This window comes from Schistocerca gregaria, chromosome 5 (genome assembly GCF_023897955.1).
Source record: "Schistocerca gregaria isolate iqSchGreg1 chromosome 5, iqSchGreg1.2, whole genome shotgun sequence".
In the NCBI taxonomy this organism is placed as follows: domain Eukaryota; kingdom Metazoa; phylum Arthropoda; class Insecta; order Orthoptera; family Acrididae; genus Schistocerca; species Schistocerca gregaria.
Window position 1 is genome coordinate 386,760,657 of NC_064924.1, and position 14,259 is coordinate 386,774,915.

The following is a 14,259-nucleotide window of genomic DNA, read 5'->3' on the forward strand; positions in this document are numbered from 1 at the left end:
TGTTGGGGACTGCACCAGATGAGATTTGATAACCTGAGAGCTTAATATGCAAGGGAGAGATTACTGCTAAAATATTGTGCACGAGTTGATAAGAGTGAAAGCGAAGGACATTGTATATAACAGAGGTGGGAGGAGGACGCCAAGAAATAAACAGGTCAGAAAATGGAAGATGTAGAAAACTAAGTGGAGTGAAGAAAGGTGTAGCGTACTGTGAAGAAATACTGAGACCGAAGAAATTGACATAAATTAAGGCCAGTTGGGTGGCGGCAACCAAGGACATGTAGCACTAGTTCCCACATGTGGAGTTCTGATAAACTGGTGTATGTTGGAAGAATCCAGACAGCACATGTGGTGAAACAGGCATGGGGTATTGTGTCTTGCTGGTATACACCTTCTGCCTACATTCATTAGTCCTAACTGACAACTTGGTAGTAGTCATGCCGATGTGAAAGGCTCCCCATTAAATTTCACATGGTCTTATTCCGAATTGCTTGCCACTATTCCTTGTTGTTGATCTCATCTTCACCGAATATGAGCTACACACTTTTGTCCACACCAGACCTTCTCACAAATAACAGTACTTACATTTTGACAGTTGCCATCTTTTCTCATGTCAAACATTCCCTCCCATTCAGCCTTGACATTAGAGGCAAACGTTTGTGTTCAAATGCAGACTCTTTACAGCAGTACACCACCATTCCTACCCCAGCCTTTGCTGGATGTAATTAACCCACCAGCCTAGTTCAAAAGTGTTATATCTCACAGCAACCATGTCCTTTACACCAAAAATATACAGCCTCATCATCATCTATCTTCCTGCGACTATGAATTTGTATAAACAAAGCTTGCACAGGAACTAAAATAACTACTACCACTTACAACTTCACTAAAGTGAAAAGTACGATAAGAGATTACATCTCTGTGGGCAAAACTCTCAAGGACACGGTACTCACTTATGCCTCCACATCTAGCAAACACATCAATTAACCACCCATTACAGTTACCAGGTGGAGTAGCACCACCCTGACTTACAGCAAAATGAAATCTACAACCTAAAAACACACACGGTACATCAATAACAGCACGAGAAGTGATGCCTTGTTCGCTGTGATAACAGCAGTCTTCAAGTTGACGTTGTCTATGGCCTTGTACACAGTCGCGCACAAGTGACGATGACAACTATTTCCTGGATCATCACTTCCAGTCCTGGTACTGCTGATCACACCAAAGGACAACTTGGGTGCACTCTCAGTATTGTCCTGTTCATGAATGTATTATTCAACTACTTTGACAAGGCCATGACTTCCTAAAATCATGCCATAAATGAGATCCATACTGTCTGAGATTTTGCTCTTCACACCTAGAATAGCTTTTCGCTTCCCCTATACCAGTACTACAAATGGAAAAACATGTACTATCAAATTGAGAGCCACTTATTAAATTACACATCATATACCAACTGTTTATGTAAACACTGTTCGGCCTATTTACAGCAGCATGACTAGCACCAAGTTATCAGTTAGGATGAAAGTGGGCGTAGGCTGATGGTATATTGGCAACACACTATGTCCTGTTGCAGAGCTTGCGCTACAACATGAGATTCGTGACTTCCATGCCTGTTTCACCATACAAGCCGCCTGGACTCCCCGACACCAGTTCCAAAGAATTCTGCAGGTGGGAACTAGTGCTACAATTTGCTCTAGTTTCTTGCCTCCCAGCTGGCCTTAATTTATGTTAATTCCTTCTGTTTCGGCATTTCTCACCGTAACTACTTCTTTCTTCTCTCCATTTTAGTTTCTACATCTTTTGCATTGTGAGCTTTCTATGTTTCGATGTCCTCCTCCCACCTTTGTTACATAAAGTGCACTTAGGTATTAACTTGTGCATAACATTTTAGCAATACTCTCTGTTGTACATAATACCCTGTCTTCCACCTTTAAGCTCTCAGGTTTCCAAGTCTCATCCAGTGCAGTCCCCAGCACTCTTTCCTTCTCATTCCACATGGTAAGTCTCCACTGACTCTGGGTTCTGGATGACTGTTCTGAACTCTACCTCTTTTACTAAAGGCTTCCAGTCCTTTACCTGCACCCCTCTTCCTTCTCCTTCAACTCTTCTGCCAGAAGGAGCAGCCACTGGCACAGAAGGCTTGCATACGTAAAACTGTTTTTTATGTGTACACTTCTGCTGCCAATGATAGATTTTTCCTCTCTCAGATTACATTGATTATTTTTGTTGAATATTTATGTAGATTTTTTCAGATAGTACTTACTTATAGATAAAGGCATCATCTGTAAAAGTCTGAGTCTACTATTGATATTGTCTGGAAGGTTGTTAATATACGACATGAGCAGCAAGGATTCCAACAAACTTCTCTGGGGCACACCTGATGTTATTCCTACATCTGATAATGATTCTCCATCCAAGATAACATGTTGCATCCTCCCTATCAAAAAAAAAATCATCAATCTAGTCACATACTGGTTGTTGTTGTTGTTGTTGTTGTTGTTGTTGTTGTTGTTGTCTTCAGTCCTGAGACTGGTTTGATGCAGCTCTCCATGCTACTCTATCCTGTGCAAGCTGCTTCATCTCCCAGTACCTACTGCAACCTACATCCTTCTGAATCTGCTTAGTGTACTCATCTCTCGGTCTCCCTCTACGATTTTTACCCTCCACGCTGCCCTCCAATGCTAAATTTGTGATCCCTTGATGCCTCAAAACATGTCCTACCAACCGATCCCTTCTTCTAGTCAAGTTGTGCCACAAACTTCTCTTCTCCCCAATCCTATTCAATACTTCCTCATTAGTTACGTGATCTATCCACCTTACCTTCAGTATTCTTCTGTAGCACCACATTTCGAAAGCTTCTATTCTCTTCTTGTCCAAACTATTTATCGTCCATGTTTCACTTCCATACATGGCTACACTCCAAACAAATACTTTCAGAAACAACTTCCTGATACAAAAATCTATATTCGATGTTAACAAATTTCTCTTCTTCAGAAACGCTTTCCTTGCCATTGCCAGTCTACACTTTATATCCTCTCTACTTCGACCATCATCAGTTATTTTACTTCCTAAATAGCAAAACTCCTTTACTACTTTAAGTGTCTCATTTCCTAATCTAATCTAATTCCCTCAGCATCACCTGATTTAATTTGACTACATTCAATTATCCTCGTTTTGTTTTTGTTAATGTTCATCTTATATCGTCCTTTCAAGACACTGTCCATTCCGTTCAACTGCTCTTCCAAGTCCTTTGCCGTCTCTGACAGAATTACAATGTCATCGGCGAACCTCAAAGTTTTTACTTCGTCTCCATGAATTTTAATACCTACTCCAAATTTTTCTTTTGTTTCCTTTACTGCTTGCTCAATATACAGATTGAATAACATCGGGGAGAGGCTACAACCCTGTCTCACTCCTTTCCCAACCACTGCTTCCCTTCCATGCCCCTCGACTCTTATGACTGCCATCTGGTTTCTATACAAATTGTAAATAGCCTTTCGCTCCCTGTATTTTACCCCTGCCACCTTTAGAATTTGAAAAATAGTATTCCAGTCAACATTGTCAAAAGCTTTCTCTAAGTCTACAAATGCTAGAAACGTAGGTTTAGGTTTGCCTTTTCTTCTAAGAGAAGTCGTAATGTCAGTATTGCCTCACGTGTTCCAACATTTCGACGGAATCCAAACTGATCCTCCCCGAGGTCCGCATCTACCAGTTTTTCCATTCGTCTGTAAAGAATTCGCGTTAGTATTTTGCAGCCGTGGCTTATTAAACTGATAGTTCGGTAATTTTCACATCTGTCAGCACCTGCTTTCTTTTGGATTGGAATTATTATATTCTTCTTGAAGTCTGAGGGTATTTCGCCTGTCTCATACATCTTGCTCACCAGCTGGTAGAGTTTTGTCATGACTGGCTCTCCCAAGGCTGTCAGTAGTTCTAATGGAATGTTGTCTACTCCGGGGGCCTTGTTTCGACTCAGGTCTTTCAGTGCTCTGTCAAACTCTTCATACTTTGACAGTGAGCATCAACGTAGAACTGAGTCAATGCTTTTTGGAAATCAATCAGTAATACATCTGCCTGGCAGCCTTGATCCAAGGCTTTCAGAATGTCATGTAAAAAAAGTGTGAGTTGGGGTTTGCATGATCGATGTTTTCATAATCCATGGTTGTTGGCATAGAGGGGGTCATTCTGTTAGAGACTCCTCATTATGTTTGAGCTCAGACTATGTTCTAAAATTGTAAAATAATTCAGTGTGAAGGATGTTGGGCAGTTGTTTTGTGAATCACTTCTACTATCCTCCTTGTAAACAGGTGTGACGTGTGCTTTTTTCCGACTACTGGGCACCGTTTTTTGTTCGAACTGTCTGTGATAGATAATAGTTAAAAAGGTCTAACTCAGCTGTAAATTCAGTATAGAATCAAATTTGCCCATGGAGCTTTGTTCAGTTTTAATGATTTAAGCTGTTTCTCAATGCTTATTTCACTCATCTTTTGAGTGGTATGAGAATTACATTGGGACAATTCTCCTGGCCTTTCCTTTGTAAAGGAACATTTGAAGATAAAGTTTAGCAATTGCAGCTTTTGCTTTGCTGTCTTGAATTTCAGTTCCCGTGCCATTTGCGAGTGACTGGACACTAACTTTGGTGCCGCAAAGTGCCTTCTCATATGACCAGAATTTCTTTGGGTTTTGTGAAAGATCTTTTGGCAGTATTCTGCTTGGTAGTCACTGAAGGCTTTATAAATTGCTCTCTTGACAGCCAAAGCAGTTTCATTCAGCCTCTCTATCTAGAGTGTTATGCTTTGTTTTACATCTATTATGAAATGGTCTGTTCCTTCAGAAGTTTCTTTGTGGCAACTGTATACTATGGACAGTTTTTCCCGTTATGAACTGTTCTGTTGGGTACATATCTGTCCAATGTATGGTCAACTATTCTTTGAAAATTGAGCTACACAGTCTCTACATTCTCTTGCCTTGTGCTGGAAGTTTTAAGTTCCTCATTGAGATATGACACTAATGCTCTCTCATGCTGTTTACTGAATGTATAATTAACTGACTGACCTATGGACACGCAATGGCTTGCCACTACAGGTGTAATCTATAGAACACCACCCTTGTGCCATTGATATTCATTAAGCTGTTGTACCTTGTGTGTGTGGCTTTCCCTAATATTAACACTCTCAAAAGCACTTGTATCATAGCCTGTATGTCAAATCTATTTTGACGCAGGTGCTTATTGTGGTCTTACAGCGGAGTTTGAGAACTTCATTTTCAATGTATGCATCTAGTAAAGCCATTCACCATGTGTTGGCAGTGATATGCATTTTAATAAGAGGTGACACATTGGAAGGAAATGAATACCGTTGTTTCAGTGTTTTCTAGTAAGGTACACTGATAACTGTTGTCAGTAGTGGATGTTATATTCAACCAAGTACATGCATTGTGACATTGCAGTGCAGGTTAAAATGGCAGTCTGTTTGATCCAAGAAGGATGGACTTATCATTGTGTTGCTGCAGATGCCAATTTCTTTCTGTCTGTCATCCATAGGCTGTGAACACATGTCAGGGGGAGAGGTTAGTACGTAAGACAAATGGGACAAGGCCACTGCCACATTACAAGTTCAAGTGAGGACTGATATCTGGCCATCTCTACATTGTCGTGGCATATGTCTGCTGCCAGAACACTGTAAGGTAATAGAAGGACTGTTGGAGCCACTGTGTCTGATCAGACTATGAGGAACAGTTTACAAGAAAGGAACTTACCTCCCAGACATCCTGTTAGATTACTCTGAATGAAACAACAATATCTGGCAGCTCACCTTCAGTTTCACCATTTCCATGTCAACAGATCCTTTTGGACTGATTTTGGACTGTGTGGTTGCTACATATGGTGGTGGAATTGAATTTCTTTTCATGCACAATAATGCCAGGGCCCTCCCCTTCCCCACACACCCTATTCCCCACTCTCACCCTTCTCCCCTCTCACATCTCCCCCTTCCCTCCCCTCACGCTCTCCACCCCTCCTCTCCCCCACCTGTACCAAACACAATCTCCCCACCTCTTCCAATCGTCCCCCTGTGCACTCCCTCTCCACTCCACCTGTGCCAGTCCCCCCTTCATACTTTCGAAAGGGAAACAGTGGTTGAGAAAGAAAACAGAGAGTGATGTAGCCTTTCCAAACATTACATTTCATTACAATTTGTACATTGAGCTCACAATAAAGGAAAGAAAAGGAATATTTGATGAAGGAATTAAAGTCTAAGAAATAAAATCTTCGAGGTTGGTCAATGACATTGTAATTCTGTCAGAGACAGCAAAGGACTTGGAAGAGCAGCTGAAAAGAATGTACAGTATTATGAGAGGAGGAGGAGCAACAAAAGCAAAAGAAGAGTAATGGAATTTAGTAGATTCAAATTAGGCGATGCTTAGGGAATTAGATCTGGAAACAGGACACTGAAAGTAGTATATGCATTTTGGTATATGGGCAGTAAGATAACTGGCAGTGGCCAAAGTAGATGTAAAAATGGGGACTGGCAGTGGCAAGAAAAGTGTTTCTGAAGATTAGAAATTTGTTTGCATTAAATATGTAAGTTTCTTTCTGAAGGTGTATGCCTGGAGTGTAGCCGTGTAAGGAAGGAAAATTTGGATGATAAACAGTTCAGGCAAGAAGAGAATAGAAGCTTTTGAAACTTGTGCAACAGAAGAATGCTGAAGATCAGATGGATAGACCATAACCAGTGAGGAGATAATGACGACTAAAACTGGGGAGGAAAAGAAATTTGCATTGCAATGTGACTAAAAGAAGGGATTGGTTGATACAGACCTTATGAGATGTCAAGGGATCACTATTGTAGTACTTGGGGGTAGGGGGTAAAAATTGTAGAGGGAGATCAAGAGCTGACTATAGTAAGCAGTTTCTAAAGGATATAGGCTGCAGTGGTTATTTGTAGATGGAGAGGGTCGCACAGGGTAGAGTAGTGTGGAGAGCTGCATCAAACCAGTCTTTGGACTGAAGCCACGACAAATAGTATCACGCTTTCAAAAAAAATTAAACTATTGTGAACCAATTAGTTGGATTTTGACAGTGAGAAATGTTTGTTGCTTAGGTAATTTTCCAAAAGCTGTTTGACTGAATAAATAAAATTCTGGTGGCATAATGTAAAATTACAGAGTATCAATTTAAGTACAGGTTATAGATTTGTTGAAAGGACAGGTCAGATTATCTAGCAGTCAGTTTAATTATACTATTCACTACCAGCCTGTGGGTACTCATTCATTGCGTATGGAGATGTGACAGTCACTGATGTACACCTATGATCAGCTGCTCCGTAGTTCATGAAGAAGAAGAAGAAGAATAAGAAGAAGACGACGGCGACACACGGGACTGTAAATCTCTATACAAGTGAACAAACACTTGTTTTGTATAGTATTTGGATTGTTGCTTAGTTACTCAGTGGAAAATATTTGATCGTGTATATAAAAGATGATGTGACTTACCAAGCAAAAGCGCTGGCAGGTCGATAGGCACACAAACATACACACAAAATTCAAGCTTTCTCAACCAACGGTTGCTTCTTCAGGAAAGAGGGAAGGAGAGGGAAAGACGAAAGGATGGGGGTTTTAAGGGAGAGGGTAAGGAGTCATTCCAATGCCGGGAGCGGAAAGACTTACCTTAGGGGGGAAAAAAGGATAGGTATACACTCTCTCGCGCGCGCGCACACACACACACACACACACACACACACACACACACACACACACACACACACACACACCTGCTCATACACAGACACAAGCACAGACATTTGTAAAGGCAAAGAGTTTGGGCAGGATGTCAGTTGAGGTGGAACTGCAGAGGCAAAGAAGTTGTTGAAAGACAGGTGAGGTATGAGTGGCGGCAACTTGAAATTAGTGGAGGTTGAGGCCTGGCGGATATCGAGAAGAGAGGATATACTGAAGGGCAAGTTCCCATCTCCGGAGTTCCGACAGGTTGGTGTTAGTGGGAAGTATCCAGATAACTCGGACGGTGTAACACTGTGCCAAGATGTGCTGGCCGTGCACCAAGGCATGTTTAGCCACAGAGTGATCCTCATTACCAACAAACACTGTCTGCCTGTGTCCATTCATGTGAATGGACAGTTTGTTGCTGGTCATTCCCACATAGAAAGCTTCACAGTGTAGGCAGGTCAGTTGGTAAATCACGTGGGTGCTTTCACATGTGGCTCTGCCTTTGATCGTGTACACCTTCCGGGTTACAGGACTGGAGTAGGTGGTGGTGGGAGGGTGTTTTTATCCTGTGGTGAACTTGGGTTGGTAGACAACGGTGTGCATAAAGGTTAGGTGGTTGTGTTGCCGCCAAAACACGTTAAAGGATGGAGCAATTAGGGAAAATTTCGAAAAAACTACGTGTAAATGTATTAAAAGGAGTGGTTTTGTGGTGGCAGATTAATAAAATGAGGCTGACAATTGTCTGACGAAGATTTTATCCTGTGGTGAACTTGGGTTGGTAGACAACGATGTGCATAAAGGTTAGGTGGTTGTGTTGCTACCAAAACACGTTAAAGTATGGAGAACTCCGCCAGGCCTCAACCTTCGCTAATTTCAAGTTGCTGCCGCTCATACCTCACCTCTCTTTCAACAACTTCTTTGCCTCTGCACTTCCGCCTCGACTGACATCTCTGCCCAAACCATTTGCCTTTACAAATGTCTGCTTGTGTCTGTGTATGTGCAGATGGATATGTGTGTGTGCGCGAGTGTACACCTGTCCTTTTTTCCCCCTAAGGTAAGTCTTTCCGCTCCCGGGATTGGAATGACTCCTTACCCTCTCCCTTAAAACCCACATCCTTTCGTCTTTCCCTCTCCTTCCCTCTTTCCTGAAGAAGCAACCGTTGGTTGCGAAAGCTTGAATTTTGTGTGTATGTTTGTGTTTGTTTGTGTGCCTATTGACATGCCAGCACTTTTGCTTGGTAAGTCACATCATCTTTATTTTTAGATATATTTTTCCCACGTGGAATGTTTCCCTCTATTATATTAAAAGCAAAGATTCCAAGACTTACCAAGTGAGAAAGCGCCGGTAGACAGGCACAATAAAATAACACAATAACACACACACACACACACACACACACACACACATATATATATATATATATATATATATATATATATATATATATATATATATATATATATTAAAAACAAAGATTCCAAGACAGCTTGTGTCTGTGTATGTGCGGGTGTGTGTGTGTGTGTGTGTGTGTGTGTGTGTGTGTGTGTGTGTGTGTGTGTGTGTGTTCCCCTAAGGGAAGTCTTTCCGCTCCCGGGATTGGAATGACTCCTTACCCTCTCCCTTAAAACCCACATCCTTTCGTCTTTCCCTCTCCTTCCTGAAGAAGCAACCATCGGTTGTGAAAGCTAGTAATTCTGTGTGTGTGTTTGTGTGTTTTGTTCATTGTGCCTGTCTGCCGGCGCTTTCCCGCTTGGTAAGTCTTGGAATCTTTGTTTTTAATATATTTTCCCATGTGGAAGTTTCTTTCTATTTTATATACGTACCTCAGTCAGTATAATGGACCACTTTTAGGATGACTTTTTTTTGTCTGTCTGTCTCTCCGTCCGTCCATTTGATCGTTAAAAACCAATTTCCTCAGGTATGGTAGATTTACCAAGTTGAAATTTATGTTACATACTAAGGTGTATAGTTCCTTTGCAGTGTAAAAAATTTGAAGCTTCCAAGTTATTGCTGTCAAAAGATACAGCCATTTGTGTCACATGTTTTGATACTCGCAAAGTTTTTCATCAAATATAAAACTTTTCATGCGTGTTTTGTCTAAAGCTGTTAAATATTTTGAGAAAATTAAATTTGTACAGAAGGTTCAGAGTGATAGTCCTGCTCACTCCTGCCCAGTTTTTGTTGAAGACTACAACTTGTAATATCATCCTTATTTTTGTCTGTGATTAAAGTTTTCAGATATATGAAGTATGCTGTTGTAAAATTTATGTAGCATTCCTTTCTGTTTGTTTGTAATTCACAGGAAAGACTTAGAAATTGGGAGACAAGGGAACGCCGTAAATTCAAGGAACGTGAAAAAGAAAAAGAAAGGGAAAGGTTAAAGGAAGAAGAAAGAGAAAGAGAAGCAAAGAAGCTCAAAGAATTCCTGGAAGATTATGATGATGAAAGAGATGATGCTAGGTTTTATAAGTATGTATTACCTTGTTTGGATTCACAAATAAATGTGTGGTAATGTTCATATTTGTTTATAATTTACTTAATACTTTGTAATGTCACAGAAATATGCTGCAAGAATTTTGCTGATACGAAACTCACTTTAACAGTTATCATTGTTTTCTATAGGGGTCGTGAACTCCAGAGGCGACTTGCAGAGAGAGAAAAAGAAATAGAAATGGACGGTAGAGATCGCCAGAAGGAGCAGGAGGAACTAGAGGACATTAAATTAAAAATATTCTCTGAAGAACATGAAGACCCAACTGCAGAATTTGAAAGGGTATTGAGAGGTTCCATTTGAGTGATTAGATATATATTCAAATGATTGCCTTCAAAATGTACTCATGAAAAATAGTACTACACTCCCACACCCATCTCAAACCTTATTGTCTCAGTGCAGGACTGATACCTTGGTGCTTTGTCTTACTGAAGATGTAGGCCACTCAGTTGTCTATGGAATGATAGTTTTCCTTGAAATTGAGGTAGTCACTATATATTTTTGTCATACAGTAGGTTCATGTATCATTCACCACCCAGAAAGAACATCAGACCTATCAACGGCTCAGTTTCGTCTATAATAGAAAACCTCTGTCACCAACTTGAGTGGTGCTCTGTTGGGGATGTATTATCATTGCCATGTACTAAAATGTATAATGAGTCAGTCCATTTCACCTTTTTCAATACTTCAGGTGTCCATGTTGCGCATTGAGTTGAGGTACAAGTGTGGGATGACTATGGTGAGATGGTGGTTGTGGATGACACCTCTACTCCTTGTTGTCACTGTCCAGTGTCAGGGTGTATATGAACTGGGAAATCCAGGAAAAACCCGGAAATTTTTTCATCTGGGTGAAAGCCAGGAGAAACTTGCAAATTTTTCAAAATTCTGGGAATTTTTTAATTTGTTTTGGCTTCCAGTTAAGTTTTTGTAATTTTGACTGATAAGAAATAATTCTCTAGCAATGAATGTTACTGTATCCTGCTACTGGAGCTGCAGCAATAAAATATAAAAATGAGGAAAAAAATAATAAAAACTTTAGTGGCAAAGGAAATGCACTATTTACAACAACAAAACACCATGCACGCACAAGCATCTGCAAATAGCAAAACTGTGTCAAAAGACCTTAGGGTGAAGATATGTAATACTTCATAACAATAAACTACTTTCTATGAGCTTGACATGAAAACTGTTTACATAGGTTCATTTGACCAGTTGCCAGCAGGCTCATGCAGATGCGCAGTTGACTCGTGTATGAGCAGTACCTTCTTCCACTTCTTGCTACTTGAAGTGTGGCTGTTGGCTGTATTGGCAGTAGCAGCAAGCAGCCAGATGCTAATGAGAATTTTTCTCCCATGCCATAGCTGCCAGATTCGCACATGCGCAGAGTTGTCTGGGTTCTAGTGGGGAGGGGGTTAGTCTCCAACGGACCCCTGTTTGCATTAAGCGATATTGCTGTTTCCTCTTTGTGCACAGTCTCACGTCAAATGAAAACAAAACAGATTTCTGCAGCTGGGAGCTATCAAGTGAATTATAATACATTCACATAATCATGTAGGGCAAAAATATATTACTATTTTCAGTTTTCTGATTTATTTCCAAGTTATTAGCAGTCAAGCATTATTCGCCTTGTAGAACAATGAAATTATTTTTTACAGTATGCTAAAGAAATTTTGCTTTGTTAATTTTTCCCCTGAGGCAATCAATTTATTTGAAATGAAGTGTTTTGTTCAGCAGTATTGGCTAGTTCCAACTATTCGCTGAATTTCAAGTGCACATTTTGATCTTCTGGTGTGTATGTCATTATGCTATAATAAAGAACCAAGTATGAGATAGTACAGTACTGGTACTCCAAGAAAATTTACATCCCAAAAACCACACTGGAAAGCTTCATATCAGATGGGACCTATTTCATTGTGAATTTAGAAAAAAAAAAAAAAAACAATGTGCAGTTCAAGCCAAATTATGCATTTTAGTATGGTTAAGAAATTCCGATGCTCTTACAGTATTCTCCGATGTTCTGTTTCTTTTATGGTGTAATGTAAGCTCTCTTAGTACTTTATACATGTGAATATGCGGACTTCCTACACCACTGCAGCTGCGCACATGCATTAATGCCTGTTTTCTGGTGCTCTTTGGCAACTACTGAATCAAACCAATTTCTAACAGTCTCGAGACAGTATTGCAAACGATGGTTCGAAAAGTGTTACTTTCAAAGTAAATTTCTTTTTATACAAGATGAATTATGTTACATGTGAGAAAGTTGGATGAATTTCTTAAATCACGGAGCATTTAAAACTGAACACTTTGAGGACCAGCCACTTTGAGCCCAGATGATCAGACATTTATGTCATTATTTTAAATTTACTGGCACATTTGTGTGATGTATCTTAAAGTATAATACATGAAAAAAGATCAATATTAGGTGTGAAAGCTTAGCTTCTCTTGTAGCTTATTAATTTTAGAGACCAATACTATATGAGAAAGCTTAGTTTTTCTTGTAGCTATACTATGTATGAGGTGCTATCCAAAATTTTCAGGACTGGTGCTGCCATCTATTGAAAACATTATCTTCTGACTAATGGTCACCATCACCCTTGAAGTAGTTCCCATCTGCATGTACAAACCGGTCCCAGTGCTTCTGTTGCTGGGCAAACTTTTCTGGAAGTCCTGTTCTTTGAGGGTGTTTATCACCGCCAGCGATGCTTCTTGAATCCTCTGTAGAGTGTCGAACCGACGGCCTTTTAACTTGAGTTTCAGTTTTGGGAATAGTGTGAAGTCGCAAGGTGCCAAATCTGGCAAATACAATGGTTGGGGTACAACTGCCACGTTGTTTTTTGCCAAAAAGGTCCTGTTGAGCAAGGACATGTGGCAGGTCGCGTTGTCGTGATGCGGCAGCCGATTCCCTTGATGCGAAAGTTCAGGCCGTCATTGCCACATGTTTTCACGGAGCCATTGCAAAACGTCGCAGTAGTGTGCGGAATTCACTGTTGGGACGAATTTTTTGTGCACAATTCCCTTTTTATCAAAGATCATTCTCTTCACTTTGCTCTTCACCTGTCTCGCTTTTTTGGGTCTTGGAGAGCCCAGGCTCTTCCACTGGGTGATTGTTGCTTTGTCTCTGGGTCATATTCGTAAATCCAGCTATCATTGCCAGTGATAACATGTGACAAGAAGACAGAATTTGATAAACATGCACTATTTGGCTCGTGGATCCATCATGAAATCACCACACAACAAACACAGAGTATTACAGAAAACATTGTGGACATGCGTCCTCCCAGCTGAATGCCACACCACGCACTGACTCATCTCACCACCTAGCAGTGCAAAGATCTACTACTCCTACTTTCCAGATGTTGGCACCAGTCTCGAAAATTTTTGATTCCTCCTCGTGTATTAATGTAAAACATTAACTTTTCCTCTTTGTGTGTTCTCGGTATGTAACAGTGATTTTGCTATTGGCTGACTAAAACACTTGTCCTATGCTCTGAATATCTGCTTTAATTGGATGGCGAGATCACATGGCATGAGATATGACTGGCTCACATAAGGACATCACAATCTCTATTTCAATGCTCCAGAAACTTAACATGCTGTATTTGGTGCAATTGGAATTTATACTTTTGTAATATGAAAATATGCAGCGTATATTTTGCTGCACATCAAAGGTCGTACCAAAACTTCTTGCCTTTTTTTTTGTGTTTTCTCTTTTTTGCTTTTTTCCCCCCCCCCCCCCCCCCTCGTCTCCATAAAAAATCTTTCCAAAACTTCTCTTTCCCGTTTTTTCTTTCTTTTTTTTTTTGCTGTAAGTTCTAAAGCAGTTCTTAACCATTCAAAGGATTGATAATTTTTATAGTTCCAAAGAAAAAATCTACAGGAAACCTACTGTCACTTAGCATGGAAAAAGTGTATTTTCACCGGGGAAAAAGTATACTTTTTAATCGGGATATCTGGGAAAAACCGGGAATTTTTTTTTTCATTGTTTGCATGTACATCCTGAGTGTTGAATTGACGGTTAATTTGATGGAGTGTGGCACAT

At 40.3% G+C, this 14,259-nt stretch overlaps 1 protein-coding gene across 3 annotated transcripts in view; it reads left to right on the plus strand.

Moving 5' to 3' along the window:
* The window catches only part of LOC126271940 (RNA-binding protein 25), a 180,700-nt gene that overhangs the window by 124,494 nt on the left and 41,947 nt on the right, over positions 1–14,259 (plus strand). For all 3 annotated transcript variants that reach the window (XM_049974363.1, XM_049974361.1, XM_049974364.1), the window contains 2 exons: positions 10,032–10,198; positions 10,352–10,502. In XM_049974363.1, coding sequence (XP_049830320.1) covers positions 10,032–10,198; positions 10,352–10,502 — 318 coding nt within the window. The remainder of the gene's footprint in view (positions 1–10,031; positions 10,199–10,351; positions 10,503–14,259) is intronic.